The sequence below is a fragment of the Rhinolophus sinicus genome, chromosome 7 (assembly GCF_057876585.1).
Source record: "Rhinolophus sinicus isolate RSI-liver-muscle chromosome 7, RSI-T2T, whole genome shotgun sequence".
NCBI lineage: Eukaryota > Metazoa > Chordata > Mammalia > Chiroptera > Rhinolophidae > Rhinolophus > Rhinolophus sinicus.
In genome coordinates this window covers 43,886,210-43,907,941 of record NC_142507.1, presented here as the reverse complement: position 1 = coordinate 43,907,941, position 21,732 = coordinate 43,886,210, and the positions used below count along the sequence as shown (strand labels likewise).

Here is a 21,732-nt window from a genome sequence, read left to right as displayed (position 1 = left end):
AAAACAATTTCAAGTTAATTACTTGCAAGCTTAGCAGCATTCCTCTATCATGCACAATAGAAAAAAAAATCTCAAATACTGAGGAAAAGGGGAAAAGGAGGTGTCAAAAATTTGTTACGAGCAAAACCAAATCACATCCAGAGCCTTTTAATTTGATTTGATGAATTTCACAGAGCAATAAAAACCCCTCCTTTCCAAAGGAAATTTCTGACATATTGAAGTTGGGCTGAAACTATTGTTTAACCTTTCCCACCAAAAAACAAAAAAGAAAAAACAAAAAGGTGTGTGTGAATTCAGAGTGTCAAGCAGAGGATTTCATTGCACTGCTATATAATAGGAGATCTTGAAATAAGTGCTCTGTAGTATCAAATGGAAGAAACAGTGAGCTTTCACTAAAGTAACACAAGTCACTGAGACCCTGCAACACGTAACTGTCCTTTAGATATATTCATTTAATGCCTTCTGTGCTGTGGGTGTGAAAAAAGTTTCACCCAATTCTCAATCAAATTCTTGTGCTTATTAGGTCAACTACCCTAAGATTTTTGGGAAGATACTGAAAGCAGTCAAGAATTAGCTTTGAAGTTGGTGAAAATGATCTTACAGTCAAGAAGAGACAAACCTGGCCCCAAAACAGGGTAGTAGAAATTAGAAGTCTGAAAGTCTGGAAAAAAGAATGTGGGCAAAACGATTGAGGAGCAAAGCATAAACCGGTGTTTGTTTCCTTCTGTAGACTAGCACTTTATAAAATCTTGAGATTCTTCTTCTCAGATTACTGGATCCAAATGCCTTCTAATTTTAAGAATTTATCCTACAGATATGCTTGCACAAAATGTTTATTCATTACAGCATTATTTATAAGACCAAAATTTTAAATTATCCCTCAATGAGGGAGTGGTTATAGAAATTATGGTAGTTCCACACAATGGAATATTTGGTAGCTTTTAAAAAAAGAGTGGGGTGGCTCCCTACATAGTGATATGGAAAAATATCAAAGGTACATTAGGTTAAAAAAAAAATTCCAGAATGTGTATATGCTACTTTTGTATAAAAACGAAAAATAATATTCTATTTTTATTGTTGCCGTTAATTACGTAACAAATTTCTAGACGACTCCATTACAAACTAAGAACAGTGGTTACCTATGGGAGAGGACTGTGTGGGGAATGGACAGCTGGGAGAGGAGGATGGGGAGGCGACTGTTAACTGCATACCTTTTTTATAACGTTAGTTTTTAAACAAAGTGAATAATTTATCTAGTAAGAAAGTACTTTAAAAAAAATCAGTCCAAAAAAGTTGATATCGACACTAGCAAGGGGGTTCAATTCTGAGTAGAATAGAGCCCCCATGTCTAAAATTGATGCTGAAAACAGACGATCTATGTGAGCTTAAGTAGCTATGTAAGCTCTCACGCCCATAATAACTAGATTGTAACCAGTCTCTCACAACTAAAAAAACTGATCTGTTTGCTCAAAACTGTTTTTTTAAATAGAAGCTTATTAAGCTGCAAACGTAGAGTGATGTAGTTATCTTGATATATACATTTATTGGGAAAAAAATGGACTGAATTAGGCTATAAATAATCTGTAGAGCTGACCTGGTGAGTGGTGTTGCCAATAAGGGAAATTACACTCAGTAGCAGACTCAGGAGACTAAGCAGGTGTCAGAGATGATCGACTGTCTTGGGTGGAGGGCAGACATCTTACAACATTTTGCTGGATATATGAAGTAGCCTTTTGGGAGGGGAAGGGCCAGAAGTATAGAATTACAAAATAAAAATGGAGGGAACCTCATGCAATTCATCTTTGTACCTTGGCTAAATGTAAAAGAGAACAGGAAACATGAAAGATCTTTTCAAAGCCCCAAGTTGGAACACCTAACAAATGCATTGGGTTTGAATTCCAACAAGACTCAGTATTTAACTGAGGGATGTCATGGGATTTAACCGACATTCTGTAGAGTTGATAAGCATGTTACTCATCTTTTCCCAGAATTTTTTTTATGTCTTTCCCCTCTAATAACAGAAATAAGACAATTTAATCTATTTTTCTAGATGTGATACATGCATTTCAAAGATATACTTTGCAGTTAATTTGTAAACATAAATGTTTTGTTAAACTATACACAGTGAGTATGATTGTGCTGTAATATGGGTTGGCTTCTCACTTGGTTAACGCAGAATATACACTAGGGCTGAATTAAAAATGTCAGAGAAACCCTGATTTGTACAAGTTGTCTTGTGAGTTATTGTTTAAAAAGAAGCAGTTTGTTTAAAAAGTCATTGAAGGTGTCTGGAATCCTATTCAAGGATTAGATTGCAATTAACTACAGATTTGCAATTATTTGTAAATGGCTCTGAAGTCCTAGGGAACTTATGCATAATCAGAACATGGAATTCATTACATGCTTTGCCAGAAACACCATGAGGGGGGTGAAGACTGGTAGGCTGGAATAAATATTAGCCTAGAAATTTAACATACTGCCTTTCAATATTTTACTTTCTACCCTATCGGGGTAAGGGGCAAATAGGGCATACGAGTTTAATGTTAAATAACATTACCCGTAGAGCTTAATGATAATTATGAGTACTTTAAATTCAAGTGTTATATACAGAGAAAGCGTATTTTTGAGATAAGCTGAATTATTTCAAACAGTATTGCAAGACCATATGGATCTTTAGATTGTCGGAGAAGACTTAAACAAACAAAAAACCCAACCCATCTAGTGACTTAAGAAAAAAAAGAGCCTAAGGCCACAATAGAACAAGTCCCTAAGAGGAACTAAAGTTTAGGTCTCAAATTTAAGGGGCAGCCTATCCTTACCATCTTTGGAAACAGAAGAATTAGGAGCGAGTCCTCTCACTTTATTTAGTAATAATGCTGGAGTTAATAAAGGGATCACGGACATATTCTTCCTCTCGAACTAGCACAAGCAATTCCGGAAGAAATCTGGAAACGATTGGGAGTTTCTAACATAGGTCTTAAACATTAATATAATTATGATGACAATGAGTACGTGTTATGGGCCAGGTACTGTAGTTAGCATATTACATTTTTGACTCTTAATCTTCACAACCATCTCAGGAGGTAGGACTTTTACCACTATTTTATAAATGAGGAAATTTAGTCAGGTAGGTTAAGTAACTTTTTCAAGGGCCCATTACGGAGATAATAAGCGGCAGAGCCTTGAAAGAAACTGGGAGGGTTGTTCCTACACAGTGCTAACCAAACTCCTCATTTGTAGTCTGCCAATCAATCAACAGGGACAAACATTTGTCACACATTTTTAGAATCCAATAGGCAATAGCTGACATAGGAAGTTTAGATGCTAATACATTAATCTGGAAGCAAATTAGTAATAACCACTCTTTCTGAAGCGTATTATTTTCCCCTGAACTTTGTAAAAAAAAGCACATCTGGCAATTTCATTTCAATGACCAAATCAGTTAAAGTGATAAATATTAAAAGCAAAAGAAAAATCCTGCAAGTTAGCAGCAACTGGTAAAAGTGAAGACACTGTATCTGGAGAAAAAACATTTTTTAGGTTAAAATTAAAATACATTAGTTTTTAGAAACATTTTAATAGGAAGGGCTCTATAAATATAGGGTGCTTTGTTATCATAGACAAACAAGGTGCGAGTAAATAATACAGCCAATCTCCTGACTATTACTTTCATTAAGAATATTGGTGGAAATGACCTTTGGTGAATATAATTAATAATAATAAATGAGCCATCAAAAATTATAAATCTAGACAACTGCAGTGAGCATAAAGCTTCAGGACTTTGGAGAAAGTACCAGAAAAAAGGTTAACAGTAAAGGGGTGCTAAAGGACACATCCTGAACTATGCATATTTTTCTACCCTAAGAAGGAATTCCACAAATAATTATGTGAATACATTGTAAATGCAATCGAAAATGGCTTTAGTTTTGCTCCTAGAACATGCCTCTAGTATTTTCAGTATTCTCCACATTCCAAGTTTATTTGGAAAAAAAGATGTAGAATATCCCTCACTATTAAGTGGTCCCCAAACTCATCATCACTGCCATTGGATAACTGGATTTACGATACTGCAAGACTATTTCTGTCATGTTATTGTAGCATTTAGGGGCATGGGGACTCAATGTAGGAAACCTGACGTAGCCTCGGATTGCTAGAATCATCTGTCAGGTGTTCACATAAACAGTTCCCCCACACTCCGGGAACTGCAAAATAAACAGAATTTAAGCTGTATTTTTCTTGTAAATAAACCTTTTCCTACTAAAAAGGTTTATTTATTAATACAAGAAAAGTGCGAAGGATTCTATTGGGAAAACATTCCCTAACGAATCTTGAAATTTTTGAAGTCATAAGGTCAAAATTATACTTCTAATATGAGTAGGAAAGGAAATATTACTCAGCATTTATTAAGGAAATATGTATTTACTAAAAACAAACAAACCTGAAAAAGGAGGGTATTCAAAGGACGACTACAGTAACATGAAAGCAAAGGAGACTTAGTTTTAAAAGTACAGCTAAGAGAGGAAAACAGTAAACATAACAAACAGAAGTTGGAATAGCTTCTAGCATTAAATTTTTAAAAAACAAAGATCATGGAAAACAGAAGCAAAAGAACTAGTACTATACTGGTTAAAGGATATAAGAAGTCAAGAGAATAAACAGAATCTTTCCTACATTGCTATAAAAAGTCCTCTCAACTGACCTATCTGAGGAAAACTCTGCTTGCTTTAGTTTTCAAAATATAAATACCAAAAAAAATTCTATTTAATGGTGGAAAGGTATTTGTTTAAAAAATATTACATAGAATAAAAATGATTATTAGGTACAATAGGTAAATGAGAACTGTTTTTAGCATCAAATCACCAGAAATATTATTTTCCAAAAATTTTTGTTTATTTAACAGGGTGGATTTTTATTGCCCTAGTGTATATTAAAATTATTTTTCTAATAACCTATTTGTCTGTGAAATGCCACCAGGAAGACTTTTGATTTTTTGATTTTTAATTACTCTGTGCATGACAAAGGTATGTCTTTATTGAGTTCACACCATTGTTTACTGGACAGCATGAATATTCTAGCAGTTACCGTGAAGTTCCAGAACCAAGGTCCCAGGGTTCCTGTGAGAAGCTGGCTTATTATAATTATGATCTGGGACTCTGTAACATCGAATCTATGCATAAGGAAACAAACATTTCAAAATAACTTTACTCAGAGCTTTTGCTAAAGAGCACTACTAAAACAGGTAATAGAAATACAGAGGATGCCAAAAAATGTATACACATTTTAAAAAAGGAAAACTATTAAAATTGTAATATGCCATATCTACCGATAACAAAAGATGAATACAAGTCACGTGTGACTTCTGCAATTACAAGAGGTGCTCAAAGTGGTTACCATCAGCATCCAGACACTTCTGATTACAGCGAACTACTGCTTGAGCAACAGCTGACCAAAGTGGCCACTTGTATACAGTTTTTTGGCACCCCCGGTAGATTTAAAAGGTAGCATTCTTCTTATAGAGACAGCTAAGGATTCAACGATACAATTTACACAATATGATCACTATCTTATGCATACATATATATTTCTCACCCAAGTCAAAGTAGTACAAAAGCTTAAAAATTAAAACTGTGACACACTAAATGACTTGTAAACCGGCAGTGGAAACACTAGAACTAAAAATACAGTCAATTCTCAATTACCCAGGAATGGTAAATAGTACTTGCCAAATAATCACACTGTGTATATAATACGGGTCCCTTCAGGGCCAGAATCTACTGACTTCCCTGCAGAGAGGAATGCCTCCCGAAGCCCCAATGTACAGTTACCTACGTACATTATAATTAAAATCTTGAACGTCTTCATTCATTGCCTCACATCTCATCCTGCTCCCACCTCTGCTAGCTCAGTAAAATTAGCACATGTATGTGGAAAGCACAAACGGGAAAGTGACTTTTTTGGATACGGTTAGAGCAAAAATCTAATTGGCCATTTCGTTGTCCTGTTTCCTGATAATCTCTAGTCCCGAATCTTATCCTTTTCCCTTCTGTCTTTTCCTGTAATCCCACACCAGCATTATAACTCTCTACTATATTGGATTAGTTTATTAGTGGTAAAAATAAGTAAAACATCCAATTCAATCATTAAAAAAGTTTTGGAACACAGATGGTGACAAAAATACAGATTAGAGGTTTAGAACAGGCTTCAAATAAAACTGACAGAATCAAAATTAAGTACTGAGGAATGCTCATGATAGAAAGAGGTCCACAATTTTACCTGATGATCTCAGAGTCCAAACTGCACTCTAGGTTTTACATTAATACAAATAGTTCTCTTAGGATAGTATCTATAATAATTAGATAAAATTAAAATGGGCAGAGTCCAAATGAATGGATCATTGCTGAGAAAAAAATACGCAGGAAAATAGAAACTACAAGGAAAATCTCTGGTGTTGAATAATTCATGTGGCAAGTCTTAAACATTTACAGTTATGCAGATCCGATATTGGCATTCAACAGGAAGTTTCCTAATTCTTAATCCACAGAAAGTGGATTATACATTAACAGGCAACAGTTTTTAATTACTATGAGATCTCTGAATACTTATTCTTTAGAGGTTACTTGGATAACAAGCTGAACTGGGTTTCTCAGACTCCAACCAGTAGAATACACAGCCTACTAACTTTTTTCATTCAACTATAGAAAAAAAAGTCAGGAAATTAGTTACTTACATAAAACTAAATGGTTGGTGGCAGGGTTTTTAGCTAATGCAAATGTGAAACCTTAGAAGCATGACTTGACAAATGTAATAAAGTGAAGATAAATACTCTGCCTGCCATAATTAAAATAGTAAGTACACTAGAAGTTAACATCTGCAAAATTAATCGGCTCACAGAAGGAACCTTAGACATCCCCTAATCCAAAATTTTACACATTAGGAAATGAGGCCATGAAAGTTATGGTGCTTGACCAAGCTGATACACAAAAAGTCTGGAGATAACACTTGTGGCAAATATGCCGGCCTGAGTTCAATTTACTATGCTGATTTCTTTCTTTTTTTCCCTCCTGAAAAGATAACTTCAGAGTATCTTTTGCTGAAATGATAATTTAAGTAAGAGCGCTACTTTTCATAGTGTGCAAGATTTTTCTAAGGCCCATGTTTTGTATAATGTATTAGAGGTTGTTTAGGGTTTCTAAGCATGTATTAAAATGAATTTCTACACAGACATCTAGAAGTTATATACCTAAAGATACCTAGATATGGAAGGTTTAGGCCTTAAAAGAGGAAATGTGAGTGCTTCCATTTCCATTTAATATAATCCATAAACATTTAAAAGATTATTTTACAAGTGCTTACAGATGAGCTTCAACTCATAATTCTTCTTTTTTTTTTTTTCTTCTCAACTCATAATTCTTATCTTCTTCCACTGACCCAATGCTTCTGTGACATTCTAGCCTCTAAAGCCCATTTCCCTCCCCAGTCTTTCATATCCAGGCTAATAAAAATCCTAAAGGGCTAAGCTGGGTCTGGAAGGGTCCCAAGGAGCAGGACTCACTTCCACCAGCTCTCTACTTGCTCAGGACAGCAGCACTGTCAGGACACAGGTCCTGATGTGACAGGTCCTAATATTCTCTGCGGAAGGCAGCTTTTAGTTGTGATCAGAGCAAAGTGCTGGAAGACAGCTCATCATAGGGAGGATGTATCCAAATCCCACTGGCTTTCTCCTAATACCCGCCTTAGAATGGAAATCACTCAGTTATGGGTTAATTAAATTACTACGCCTATTTTTGTTCAAGATACTAAGAGCAAACTTAATAGCAATTAAAAATACTGAGATTAGGAGACTAAAAAAATAATTAAGATTTTTCATTTGGCAAACTATTTTATAAGGTCATGAAACATATAACAACCTGAATTTATTTTATATAAAAAAGAAATCCTCATGATTTTTTTCACTCGTGTAAAACATCAAAATAAAACAATTAAAATAAAACGTTTTAAAATAAAATCCCTAAGGTGCCTAAGGCTGCATTTACTCTCTTCTCAGTAAGAAAAAGTGATTTTAAAAAATTTCGTTACTCGAATTACATTTGAGAGTTGACCTTGTTCTTTCCTAATTAAACAAAATAAAATTGGGTTTTTTTTCCTCCCCTCCACACATACAAACTTTACTTCACTATTTAATCTATTATACATGTGCCTAGTCTATCTGCTTTTGAAAAATATGTAAAATCCAAAATGGCATTTTTAACACTTCTTTAGGAATATCGCTATTATTCCATATGCCTCCATTAAATATGGTATTTTGAGAAATATCTCCTTGAATGTAAAGCTCTTGCAGTATATTTCTATGACAATTATAGCTTGCTTTTAATTTAAAAAATAAATTCAGTGTTGTTTTAATGTAAATGTAGGATTTCAGACAATTGCATACAATTTTCCAAATCAAAATCAATCCCTTATAATACTAATAATTTAAATTGAGATGTTAAATTTAAACTGGCCTCAATATTTCTCTATTTTTTCACACCACTATAAGGTAGCACTGGTCTCCGCGGGAGAGGGTCAGCCTAGCAAGTGTCTCCTGTCTATTACCCGAAACGCCTTTGTTCTTGCATTTTTCGCAACCTAGCTCCATAAAGCATCCCCTCTCTCTGCCACTATTTTTCTCCCCAGATGTCTCTAATCTCCTCTCTAGTCAATTTCCTTTGTATGCTCAAAATACAAAATCCTCACAAGTCCATGTTCTCTCCTCTAACCGATGCCTCGTTCCTTCCCATCACAGCCACATATTTTATAAGTAACCCGTGCTAACTGTGTGCTTACTTATTCCATCCACTCCTCATCCCATATAATCTGGCTGCTACCCCACCACTGTAGAGAAACCACTCTGATGGCCTCATACTGCCAAGTGCAATGTACAATTTTCTGTCCTTATTTTGAGTCTTGGCAGCATTTAGTGTTGCTATCTTTTCAAATTCATCCCTCGTCTGGCTTTTCATTCCATTATGCCTCCTCCTACGCTGGCAGTTCAATAATTTTCATGGGCTTCTTTCTAGGCTTGCTCTCTATGTTTTCTGCTTTTCTCATTCTGCCTGAATGTCTACCATCCCTCACATTCACGTCCATGTTGTAGATAGGATTCTCCCTTCAGAGAGCCTCCTCTTCCTGGAGGGCCTTTCTCACCTTCCATCCAACCACCTAAGGAAGGGACCTGGGAGTCATTCCAGTGTCTGCTGGCTCATTCATTCTCCATAGCTAAATAGAGACCACGTACCACAGTTTCAACCTCTTAAATCCCTCTCCAGCCCCAACCCTTTCTCTTGAATAGCACTGTTACTGTGCAAGTTCAGCCTTCATCATTCCTCACATTAACTATGCTGATGCCTCCTAAGGGGTCCCCTTACTTCAGTCACAGCCCACTCCAATTTACTCTCCACAATGTTGTCAGACTAATCTTTCCAAAAGGTGCTTCTGTCATTTCCCTGTTTTTAGGTTCTGCAAAGGTTCCCCACAGATTCAGGATAAAAGCCCACATTTTTCGGCAGGACATAGGATGCCCTCGATTTTTTGGATCCTCTCCAGCCTATCTCCTGCCACTCCCACACTGGCATCTTAGGATCTAACAATATGGAACTGCTTGTAGTTCTGCAAGAGCATATTTCCCCAAAGGAATACACCATCAGGGAAATTCTAAGCCTGGCAAATAGAAAGCTGTGATAGCAAATCACTCCTACCAACACCATCTATGGACTCCTCCCCTGCTTCCATGCTTTTCTCTTTCCTTCCTTCAGTTCCCACACCATATGGCTGGTGCTGATTTACTTGAAAGGGAAAAAAGAATAGATTAGGGCTAGATGATTAATAAGTCTTCAAGATAAGACCCTGAAAGCCATCTCTGAGATAATAACCAAAGAAACAAGAACAAGGTGAAATCCAGGTATTATGAATTCTTCTATCTTTGAAAACAGTAACCCTACTGAAAATTAAAACGGATTAGGGAAAACCAAGTGATCTTAGAAGTCTATTAAGTTTGTGGTTTTACCTAATGCAGAGAAGACAATGAAAATATTACTGAGATGAAGTAACGGCTACAAAAACAATACTGAGAAAGAACATCTGCACAAAGGATTTTCAATTCCTGCTTTTTAAAAAATGTTAGATATCTTTAATATTTTCTGAGCACCGTTCATTTTATAAACTGCTGATGAATGCACAGGTATGTAGTTTTCAATTGGATGCTCCTGTCCTTATTATCTCATAATCAGCATAACCCCTTAAGATGGACCGTAAATATGTTCTCTAAGCCCCTTTATTTTCAAATTACTCTAAGTCCCTTAGTTAACATCCAAAGTATTAATGATTATTCAGTTAATGTCACAAGTTAAGAACATCTTAAATCCTACTTAAATAGGTTTAGGAAAAATCGTCTGAACTGAACTTGTAGGGAACAGCTGAATTTCTATGCATTCTGGCTTTTTCAAGGCCAAGAAAACTAAGTTTATTAGGGCTCTAAAAATTTTAAGTCCATTAACAATTCACCCGAATTAGAGACTAGGTTAAGGTGTTTTCTGTCATTTGCCATCAGAGATTTTTACTTTGACATTTCATGAAGTATTCAGAGTCTTTTTTTTCAAGTTTTTTTCTCTTTTAATCCTACACCATGGAAAAAAATAAAAGACTAACTTGAACAGTACAAATAGGATCTGTGACCCTTAATTAAACACCAGTTGGTGAATTCCATCCTTAACCTCATTCCAAGACTGGTTTACTCATTAATATTTATGGAAAAGTACTGATCACCAGATTGGAACTATTCATTTTGAAGTCTGAAAGGATGGTTTATTTTATTCTTTAATTCTTATGTATTTCGTTGGCAGTAATAATCTATGTGATGTGCTCATGTCACTGAATTACCAAGAGCTTAGATTTTTATAGATTCATAAATAAACAATGTGAAAAGAATGCAATCTAATTAAACTGTGGTATTTAGATGAGACTTGCTCTTTGCGCTCATAAACTATCTTTTCTTTCCTGAAAATGAATTATACTATGTCAAAATAAAACACAGAGTTGCATTGAAAAACCATGAGAAAAAGAAAATTTGTCTGATGGAAAGACAAGTGTGTATGAGTGAGGAGGGGCTACTGCTTTTCACATTACTTTAAAAATACTGGTTGGGAGGTTCTAATATTTCCTTTTAAAAAGTGTGATAGAAGAACATGTGACAGAGACCATTAGGGAATGGCTATAATGAGGGTTTTCAACTTCCTTTATTTACCAAACTAATTTTGTGGTTTGATCAATTCCTAATACTCAAATACCTAAAGGCAACATTCTCCATATCTGAAAGAGAAAACAAAATCACGACCAAGTGTTACTTACATTCCAAATCGCAATGTTCCAGAGACATATGTTTGCCAGTGTGCACAATAGAACATGAAGGTCCCAGCAAAACAACAAAAAAACATCCAATCAGGGTTTGTCCCCAGTTGCACTGCAATACAAGTTCCAAGAACCACAAAAACTGCAAAAGACAAATCACAGTGAAAACTGAACAATCTGAGTGACAAGCATTGAAATGGAAGTGATTTTAAATGAGACAAAAAGAAGGTATGCTGTAAAGGTACAATCTTCTCTATGGTAAATGTACAGTCTTCTCTATGGTAACAGGACAGCAAAATATAATATTTTACATTGTATTTTACCCCATAAGTTCAATCTCTTCTTTCACTTTACCATTTAATGGAACCAAAGTTCTTGAAAGCAACTAAAATACTTCAGCATTTTTTTTGAGTAATCTCCCAATTTAGTGACAGTGTACTAATAAGCAGTAAAAAACTGTAAGGGAGAGAGTCAAAAAGAAAGAAAAACTAAAGGCCTAGCTAATTCAAAGGGACCTACTTGCTTCAGATTGATAGCTGTCTTTTCTTAGTTAGCAGATTACGGGTGACACGCATAGAAAAAAGACTTCCTATAATAGTCTGGAACTCAAACTACAGTGCAAAAATGACTATCACTTAAAATAAAAAATAGGATAACTACCATCCCACTGTTGCCTAATTAAATTAAAATAGCCCTTTGAGGTGCCCAACTAGCCTTCAGTCAGTGGAAGTTTTGAGTTTTCCTTGAGTCTTGAAAATTTTTCTAACAGCTTAGCTGTTCCTTCTCCCCCACTAAGCAAGCAGATGTCAGGATACACTGAAGCAATAACTTTAACATGTACCTACATCTGCAAATTTGAGTTCACGAGCTGTAACTATCAAAGGTTTTGTTTGTTTCTTTTAAAATATTTTAAATGCTATGCCAAATGACAAGAAACCAACTGAAGACTAGGAATTTCCTAGTCTCCCACTATTGTACTTTCATCTATAATTTATGAGACTTTTGATGAAGACAATTATGCCCTAAGATTGTAAAAATAAAAGGTGTCCAAAACAATTATATTTGGGTTAAAAAAACGTAACAAGGAGAAATTAACATAAACTCTAAATTTCCCAATACAGCCAATAATGAACAAACATTAACCAGATTTATAGTTTTTTGAAAATACTAAAACTTAATACAAAATCACTTATTCTGATGGCTATTACAACGCCATAAAGCTCTTATTTATTCTAACATTGTTTATCACATTCTTTGATCACTATTAATTACTAACATGAAAAAAATCAATAATACCTGTTGATAATGAATCACAACCATGATCAAAAAGTTCTCCCAAAGGAGAACTACTATTCGTTCTTCTTGCCTGTTTCCCATCTATAGCGTCCAAAGACTGGTAAATGAAAAGGCCACACGCACAAGCAATATATGCCCACAGAGGCGCCTGTGAAATAACATAAGCAAGAGCATTAAAACATACTAATTACTATAAGTATTAAGAGTATTAATTAATTAATTACCAAGAGTATTAAGACATACTAATTACTATGTTTGGTTAATAAATTTTTACTTGCAGGTGTTTTATTTTCATTCCCCGGAGAAGTACTACTGGTTGGAAGCTATAGGAAAGAAGGTCCACGTGCTACATAATAAAAAATCTTTTTAAACAATCCAAACCATAAAAGAATTAAAATCCTTAGTAGGTATGCTCAAGCAGATACTGGATAACCACTTCATGGGGACAGTACAGAAATTCCATGAGAGATTAGACCGCTCCCATAAAATTCTTTCTAACATTAGATTCTAGGAGTCAATTACTGCATCATCTAGTACAGTTTTCCCCAAATTTTATCTTTCAAGACATTTACAGGTATTACATGAAAAAAAAATTTCCATGCTAAACTCCTATGGGAAACACTGGGTTAAACAACATTAATATGTAATTTTACTAACAACTGTCACCCCAAGAAATTTAAAAAATAAGTTAAAAAAACAACAACAACGTTAAACAGATTTCTCTACAGGACTTCTTCTAGTCCTTAATATTGCTAATGTATATTGTGAATATCCAAGAAAGGGGATACAACATGTTGCCATCTTTCAAATTTATTTGAGCACGTAACTTACTTTTAAACACACTGGAGCAAAATTAGGGAAATAACTGTCTTGTACACAGAGTGCTTAGAACGATATTTTTCCAATATTTATGGCCACATTTTCAGGGAATAGATTCTTTTTTCCAGACAGAACTTGAGTCACTAATATTATATGTGCTGCCGAAGCGAGCACATTGAGTCACTAATATTGAATTTAAATGTTGTGCATTAAAAAAGGAGAGCTTCTATTTGGTTTGTTCTCTTTTAGAATGGAGAAGAGTGTTTTGTATCACTTTTCACTATTTCCCCATGCCCAGGCCATGAAAAATTATTATAATCACAAAATATTTTCTCAGGCACTAGTTATCAAGTTAAACTTATATTAAATGCTCAGAGCTGCAAATTAAAACTATTGAGAGCTACAAATAATATTCAGTATATATTCTGTACCGCAAAGAGGTTTCTCTCTGATAGAGACCTATTTAGCTCTCAGTTATTAAAGGTAAGGCTCTTCTCTTAAACGTTTTCTTTTAATTACCTACTTCAGAACACTGAGGCTGTTAAAAGGACTACTATATACCTCCCCCAAGCCGGGGTTCCAAACCCAGAAAGCAGTACCCGTGGTTATGTAACCACAGTTTACATGCAAGCACACTGGACTGAGTGACTAATCTTGTTTGTCTAAGAACACCATCTTAGACTCTGGGTCAAATGCTTCTTGCTCCTAAAGGAATCCAGGAAGTCGACAGCAGCACTGTGCTATACAATAGCCATTAGCCATATGGGGCTATTTTAAAGTCATTAAAATTAAGTAAAACTAAAAGTTCAGTTCCTCAGTTGCACTACACACATTTCTGGGACTCAAAAGCCACATGTGGCTATGGCTACCGGATCGAACAGACAGACGCTACCATCACCACAGACATTCCTACTGAGTAGTATGTCTTGAGCGGACTAGGCGGGTAGGGTCTTCTTGGGGTCTAAATTTAGGATTTTAATGGGGCAAAGTGTTACTTTGGAACAAAGACAACTTCAACTATTAGCATACGAATAATTCTGTAAAGCTGCAAGACAGTGATTACATACATAACAAAAGGGAGCACAAGCCTTGTCTTTCAATTTTCTTCCTGTCAATCAGTAAACCACTAATATTTACATATTTCTTCCTTGTTCCCATTATTTCACAACTCTCAGGGGTGTTTTAAGAAGCTGCCTTCTCATTCGGGAATGAGTGTGGCCTCAGCTGGATTAAGAGCCTGGAGATAACATTAAATGAATGAAGGAACTCATGTATCAATCAGGAAACCATTGTTATATACCCTGACAGGTGGGTGGGGAAGAACCGGCATAAGCAAATAATCTTATCACAATCTGGCAAGTAAACGAACTTGCAAAATCTTGCATAGACATTGTTATGTAAGTCAAACTCAGGCGAAAAATTCTAAGAAAAATTCTCATACTAAGAAAAATTCGAAGCACCGTTAAGATTTTACTGAGCTTTTGAAACAGAACTGAGGGATTTACATACACACTCAAATATGCTGGTACAAGAGTGATCCCCCCCCCCCCCCCCCCAGAGAATCCAATAAAAAATTGTTAAACATTATGCACGAGGAGGGGAACTGGAAGTAGGGGTGGGAAGGAAAGTGAGATGAAAAAGGGAAGATTTTACTTTTGTTTTACACTTTTTTGTTTATTGCGATGTAATTTTCCGCTTCCTCTTTAATGTTAACAGGAGTTAACTGGGCAGTGAGATTATGCAATGTGCCATTTTAATTATCTTCGCATTTTTCTATATTTGAAAGAAATCTAACAAGTTTTTTAGTGAGTTAAATAAAAAACATTAAAGTTAGCAATATGCAAACAAAACCAAATGATTATTAAAACAAAACACTTAATCACATTCTAAAAAGTTATATTTAAACCGCATAGCGCTCTTATTGGTAACAGCATATAGCTCTGTACTGGTTTTCCTGTGTATAAACTAGAAACACAGGGAAACCAGTACACGGTTTTCTCTCTCTTACGTGGCAAGGGTAACTCAAGCGTATGTGACATATATCAAGCCGCCAGATAAATTCTAAATTAACTTATGAAACTAAAACCAAAGCTACCAGTTGATAAGGTTTAAATACTTAGCAATGGAAAAGGATCATGAGGACACTTTGTTATTCCATATAAAAAGGGAGACGTCTACATTTCTACCTTAGGCGCTTGAAAAAAAGGACGCATTTTCCTTTCTTATCTACTGGAAAGTTTGCTTTTTTTTAATAAAAAAGATAAACCCAGATTAAGGCATTATAATAGTGACATTCTTTTCTTCCAGAAAGATTGATATCTGAAACGGTGATGTAGTTTTAAAAACTAGTAACTTAAAAAAATATATGGAAACTTCATAACACCTGTAGGTACGAAATGTAATGTTCACCCACTGGTACAAGGCCCAAAAAGAATTAGAGCTACAATGAATGAGAATTTCACTGAGTAATACATTTATGTAATTCTTTGACTTCCACACACTGATAAAGAAAAGAAAAAAAAGAAATTCAATAAGGACTTAGGTGAATTTATAATTCCATGTATAATGCATTAGTAGAAGCAATCAGGAATGGGAGCGGGTTCTGGAAGAATAAATAGGTTATCTGCTTTATCTTTCTAACCAATGACATAATAACCATCTACCATTTACTGAGTATTATATGCTAGGCACTTTGAACGCATGATCTTTCTTAATCCTCAGAATACTCCAAAATAAGGTATAAAAGGATAAATAAAATGCAACTTGGAGAATTTACACATAATTTACTAATAATCCCTGAGATAATAAGGCAGGTCATGAAAACCAGCCATGGCCTCTTTTAACGCATTCTGATCTAAGCCAAACAGGGCTTCTGCCGTGCAGCTATAAATGCATCCGGGCACAGCCTGTGTTGCACGTTCCCTTGCAGAGCACCCAACCGTGGCTCATATTCCACCTTGTTTCCTCCCAGCAGCAATTCTGAAAAGTTCTCTGTGATCAGAGTAGTTCCTATTCTGGAAATTTCCCCAAAGATTTAACTAACTCTAGGGTGACTCAATGATTCCAAAGCACTTAACAGAAGCTGAAAAAAAGTATAATAGGGAACATGGTGCCTAGTACACTCTGGGTGCCTAGTAAACGACTACTAGTGGCGGAGCTGCCTTTAAACCACTCTCATTCCCTGATCCCATCCCGGAACTAGCTGGCTTAGGAGGATGGAAGGCTTTTACGAGAATCAACCCACTTCCCTGTTGTTCTGTCTCTAAGGAGGTGTGAGATCTGGACCAAATTCCTCTGACCCTCAAGCCACAGCTCAAAGGACATGTAACAAACACTCCAAGGACAGCTCTTTCGGTCTCCAGCTGCCACCGTGAGAGGAGCTGTCGCCACGTCCCCGCATCTGCAGTGGCCGGTCACGTGCAAGTGCTCCGGCTTCCGGATCCAAAGGAACAAGCAGAGGTACAGCAGGAGCCCAGTGATGTGAAGCCCCGCGACTCCTTCAGCTACAACGGGCTGATTCCCCGCGAGACGGTGGGCGTAGAGCCGGCGGGCGTTGGCAAAGGTGCGGTGGTCGTCATGAGCGGAGGTGCGGCCAACAAAAGCCGCCAGCTCCTACATGGGACCACCATCAGCAGCAACGCCCGGGCACACGATCCGCGAGGACAATGAGCTCCCGGCCCTGCGCATGGCCGCCATCCAGAGCTAGAGCCTTTCTGCGCAGCCAGAAGCCCGTGTCGCTGAAGAGGAGGGCTCGCCGGCCAAGAGCTCCTGGGAACCTCCCCCACCCCCCTGCCCAAAGCATAAAGCATCAGCCCACTTCCCCCAACCAAGAAACAAACAAACAAAAACAACAACAACAACAAAAATTCAAGGTCATACTGAAGGTGCCAACAAAATGTATACACATTTTAAGAAAGGAAAAAACTGTATTAAAATTGTAATACTCAATTATCTACCGATAACAAAAGATGAATACAAGTCACGTCTGACTTCTGCAATTACAAGAGGTGCTCAAAGTGGTTACCATCAGCGTCCAGACACTTCTGATTATGAAAAACTACTGCTTGAGCAACGCTGACCAAAGAGTCCACGTGTATACATTTGTTTGGCACCCCCGGTATTTGTGGAGGAGAGACTATTCCAGACACGACTGCTGCCTAATAGCTGCAGGACCCATCAGCTAGATCTGGGCCAGAATAGAGACTGCTTCCTGAATATCCCCTTGGAAACCATCTGATTCACCTGCCAGGGCCTCCCCTGTGCCCCAGGGGTACAGGTTCCTAGAACAGGGCGGGGCCGCCCCCAGCAAGCTGGTCACGTCCCAGTGCCCTTATCCACCCTGCCCTGTCTTATATTACTCTTTAGTGACTACCCTGGGAAACTAACCTAACAATAGTTAAGCAATCATACTGGTTTTGTTTTTTAAGTTTCCCGAGTGACGTAAAGCAAAATAGTTAAGAAAGTGAAGAAAAACCAGAAATACGTCCATATAATCTGTATGGACTAGATTTGTAAGGTAAAGAAAAATTAAAGTTATTCAAGAATGAGGGGGAAATGAGCATCTGAAAGAAAAAAAAAAACCCAACTAAGTAACTATGAATTGATAGCAACAGAAGACAGAGGGTTTAAATGGTGACAATTTTAACAAATCGTCTAAAAAGACTACTTTAAAAAAATTGTTACTTCAATCTTAAAACAAGACAAGGAATTGTGGCCATTGTGACACATGGTCCAGAATCACTTATGATGCCTTCAGTTGAGGATCTGCTCCTATTTTCTTGGGTTCCCTGTGATGGATCATTCTGAGTAACATGGACACAACAAATGTTTCTGATTCTCTTCATTTACCTAACTATCTTAGTTCATTTTTGACAAGGAAATTTTAAAACCAAAGACATAAACATCAATTTACCCATTGTGATGAAAGGTTCTAGTTTCAGTTTCGGTTTTACGTAATGAGTACAGAGGGTAAAAAAGGGAACAGCAGTAGAGAGACTTGTATTTACCAGGCCCAGGGAGAGTCTTTGTAAGCAATTTCATGCTTCCTTCCTTTCTTAATAGCAGCCATTGCAGGATATACAGAAAATACATTATATTGACTTTTTCTTACACTTCTGTTGTCATGTTAGAATAATAGAGAAATACCTGAGGTCTATCAGTCGCATATGTTTATAGAAAACGAGATATTCAACAATTGTCCGTGGAATGGCGAGGAAAACACTTTTGATAAGACTAATTTACAGCCATGCCACAGACTTTTAACTATCAGACTTTTCTCCGTGACCATTTTAAATTTGCTAAGACTTTATCCAACATTCTAAAAACAAAAAAAGAAAAGAAAAACTCTTTTGTAAAGAATTGAGATTTACTGATTTTAAAAGGAACCTTTTACATGTCAATGACCGCTAACATTATCTACTAGGATCCGAGTCCAGCTTTACTTCTCGTTTCTCATAAGCATAGTGTATAAAGTAGGTGATTGACATGAGTTTTACGAACAGTATGTGTAATAGGATATTTTTAAACAGTTGACAAAACAGCTGTCCGACTATCTACCTGATCTTTAGCTAAAAATGACCTAGAAATGCCAAAGCCAGTGTTTCTGATCTATAACAAACGTTCATAGCTACTGTGAAGAAATTTCTCTTACCTGCTCTGTAGCTGTCGGGCAGTAGTAGACCAATAAAACAGTCGTGCAGATGTTTATTGACAATCCAATGATGGTGATGAGATTTGGGGCAATCCAGGAGGGGACCCTTCCAACTAGCCATTCCCAATATCCTTGCATTAAAGGCTCAAGCAGGGACCTCCCCGCACTCTGGTATCTGTGTTCCTCTAGCCGCTTTAGCTGGTGTCTTGATAACGGCGGTGTAGGTAACTGAAACAATTTATTTAATACACAGCCCGGAGTACTCATGTGCCCGAAGCCCAGCGGGGACTCCGGGTGAGAGTCTCCACATCGTTTCCTTGTTGACCGATGCCCACTCATGGGCTTTGGCTTTCTGTTATTTGGAGAGAATAGTTTATCTTCTTTTATAGCTTTTGGTAGCTGGTCTTTACCTGAAAACAAACAAAAAATCATCAGCCATTATTTATATCAATGCTAGTAAATTTAAAAAAAAATCAAACTGGTAACAGAGTAATAAATATCTAACAGGGATCAGAAAATCAGGGATCTTTTTTTCTGTCTCACTGCCTTCAGTAGTGCAATGGAAGAAATCTTAGAAATGATCTAATCATTTCACATATTTAAAAACTGAGATCCAAAGGCATACCAAAGAAGCAGCACATCAGTATTAGTATCAGAGGAATGACTTGAATAGCATGGGTCTTCAATTAGATTTCATTTGCTAATAGCTAACATTTATTGAGCACTTACTATGTACTAAAAATTTAAGCACGTCTTCTGTATTAACTCATTTAATCCTCACAACAACCCTAGAAGGTAAGGACTATTAATTATCCCTATTTTTACGGAAAACGAAAAATGGGGGTGGGGAGGAATGAGGGTGGGGGTGAGACATACATGCAACTTTCAGGTAGAGATGTTTTCGACAAAATCAAACGCTTAAAATTTCTGTAAGAGATGAAAATTTTAAGTTATCAACTTAGAAACTAAAGTCTAGTTAAAGACTAAAAAGTAGAAAAGTTCTCGAAGGGATTAAGTATGGAAAGAAAAAGGAAATAGAACCTTGTGGGAAATTCATCGTTAGTGGGTAGGAGGAAGAGAAGCCATAAAAGGATTTAGAAAGTTAAAAAAAAAAAAAAAAAAAGGAATTATCTTAATAGAGCTGAAAGGGTAGTGGCACTGAACCAAGTGAGGTGTACTTTGCTCTTCTCGTGGAGAACTATCCAGAAAGCAATACGAAATTCCCAGAAATGCTGCACTATGAAATACAGAATGTGATACAGGGTCTAGACATTTCAACAATGGACCTAGTATCAAAATATGCCCAGGAATTCTTTCCTCTATTCCCATAAATAACAAATTCCAAAATTTCAATGTCACTAATGAGCTAAAGCAACATCTAAAATCTCAACCATGTATCTCAACAATTGGTTCAGAAAAACTTGTCATTAACTGCCTTAAATAAAATTTCAAAAATCTCAAAAGTATCACCAGATCACCAGAGCAACAATGTAAAGTACTCTGAAATAAAAATATTGAGATAATTTTCAAACCGAGGCAAATCAAAGCTTATTTCAAAGAATTCTTCCCCTCATCTAACTATGTCATAAAGCAATGGATTAAAACTGTTTTTAAGCCATAGTTATACAATGTCAATCAACTGGTTACAGGATCATTTTAGATCAAATGATAGATGAATAATCACCAAAATACTTAGCTTTGTGGTAGCCAAATCTTATATGGTCAAACTGAATGATGCATTTTCACATTTGGTGAGCTATAATCTATAATTGACCAGCTCATATGAAATTGAATTCACACTTAAAGTGTGAATAAAAAGTTGAGCCAACTTAATTTATATTTCATTATTGTAGTGTTCCATTTCTCTATTGTTAAAAAAAATAAAGTGACATATTGATGGTGCCGGCCTGCTTTTGGCACTAAACAGCTACAAGCAACTGATCTAATGGTTTTAAGTTTGAGCGTTTGGCAGGACTGTATGATCAAGTGATACTTTCCTTCTGAGTGTTTTCTCCCGATGACCTAGTTGTTGTTTTTTTGTTTTGTTTTTTTACCTCTTATTTCTCTTTTAGAAAAAATCTACATTTTGGCAAACCTTTCTAGATCTAGCCATTATATGATTCATATAAGCAAAAAAGGCAATGAGTTTGTGACCATTTCAATTTGGCAAGATTGTCTCTGTGAAGCTATTAGCAACAAGATTGCAAATATAAATTCAGATACATGTAGCCTCTGATATATAGATACCTACATTGTTTTCAACAAATACCTAGACACAGAAGTCACTGCCACAGGTCCTTCCCCCAGCCACACCTGAGACTCAGAGGCTATTGATATGAAAACCATCTCATGAAAAAACAGGAGCTTCCGAATTTCCGCAAATGAAAAGCATGCATCTCTCAAGGAGGCAGGACTGGATAGGTGACTACAATAGGAAGATTAGACTATAAATAAAGAGAAAGGGGAAAAGGATGTGGGATGGGAATATGAAAAGGAGGTATAAATATTACAAAAATCATTTTTAGTCACTTGCGATTTTTATCTGAGCCAGGCCTACGCAGAAAGGGTGAGCACAAAAATGTCCT

General features: G+C 36.4%; 1 protein-coding gene across 6 annotated transcripts in view; it reads right to left on the bottom strand.

Annotated features, from left to right (window-relative positions):
* Positions 1–21,732, bottom strand: part of CEPT1 (choline/ethanolamine phosphotransferase 1) — a 33,779-nt gene that overhangs the window by 8,569 nt on the left and 3,478 nt on the right. For 3 of the 6 annotated variants that reach the window (XM_019730445.3, XM_019730447.3, XM_088799485.1), the window contains 3 exons: positions 19,148–19,557; positions 12,679–12,826; positions 11,383–11,524 (listed from right to left, as the gene is read on the bottom strand). In XM_019730445.3, the coding sequence (XP_019586004.3) occupies positions 11,383–11,524; positions 12,679–12,826; positions 19,148–19,486 (629 nt within the window). In that variant the 5' untranslated portion in view covers positions 19,487–19,557. Of the gene's footprint in view, positions 1–5,082; positions 5,168–11,382; positions 11,525–12,678; positions 12,827–19,147; positions 19,558–20,023; positions 20,075–21,732 lie in introns of all 6 variants that reach the window. The other 3 variants (XM_019730448.3, XM_074319310.2, XM_019730444.3) reach the window with 2 other exon arrangements.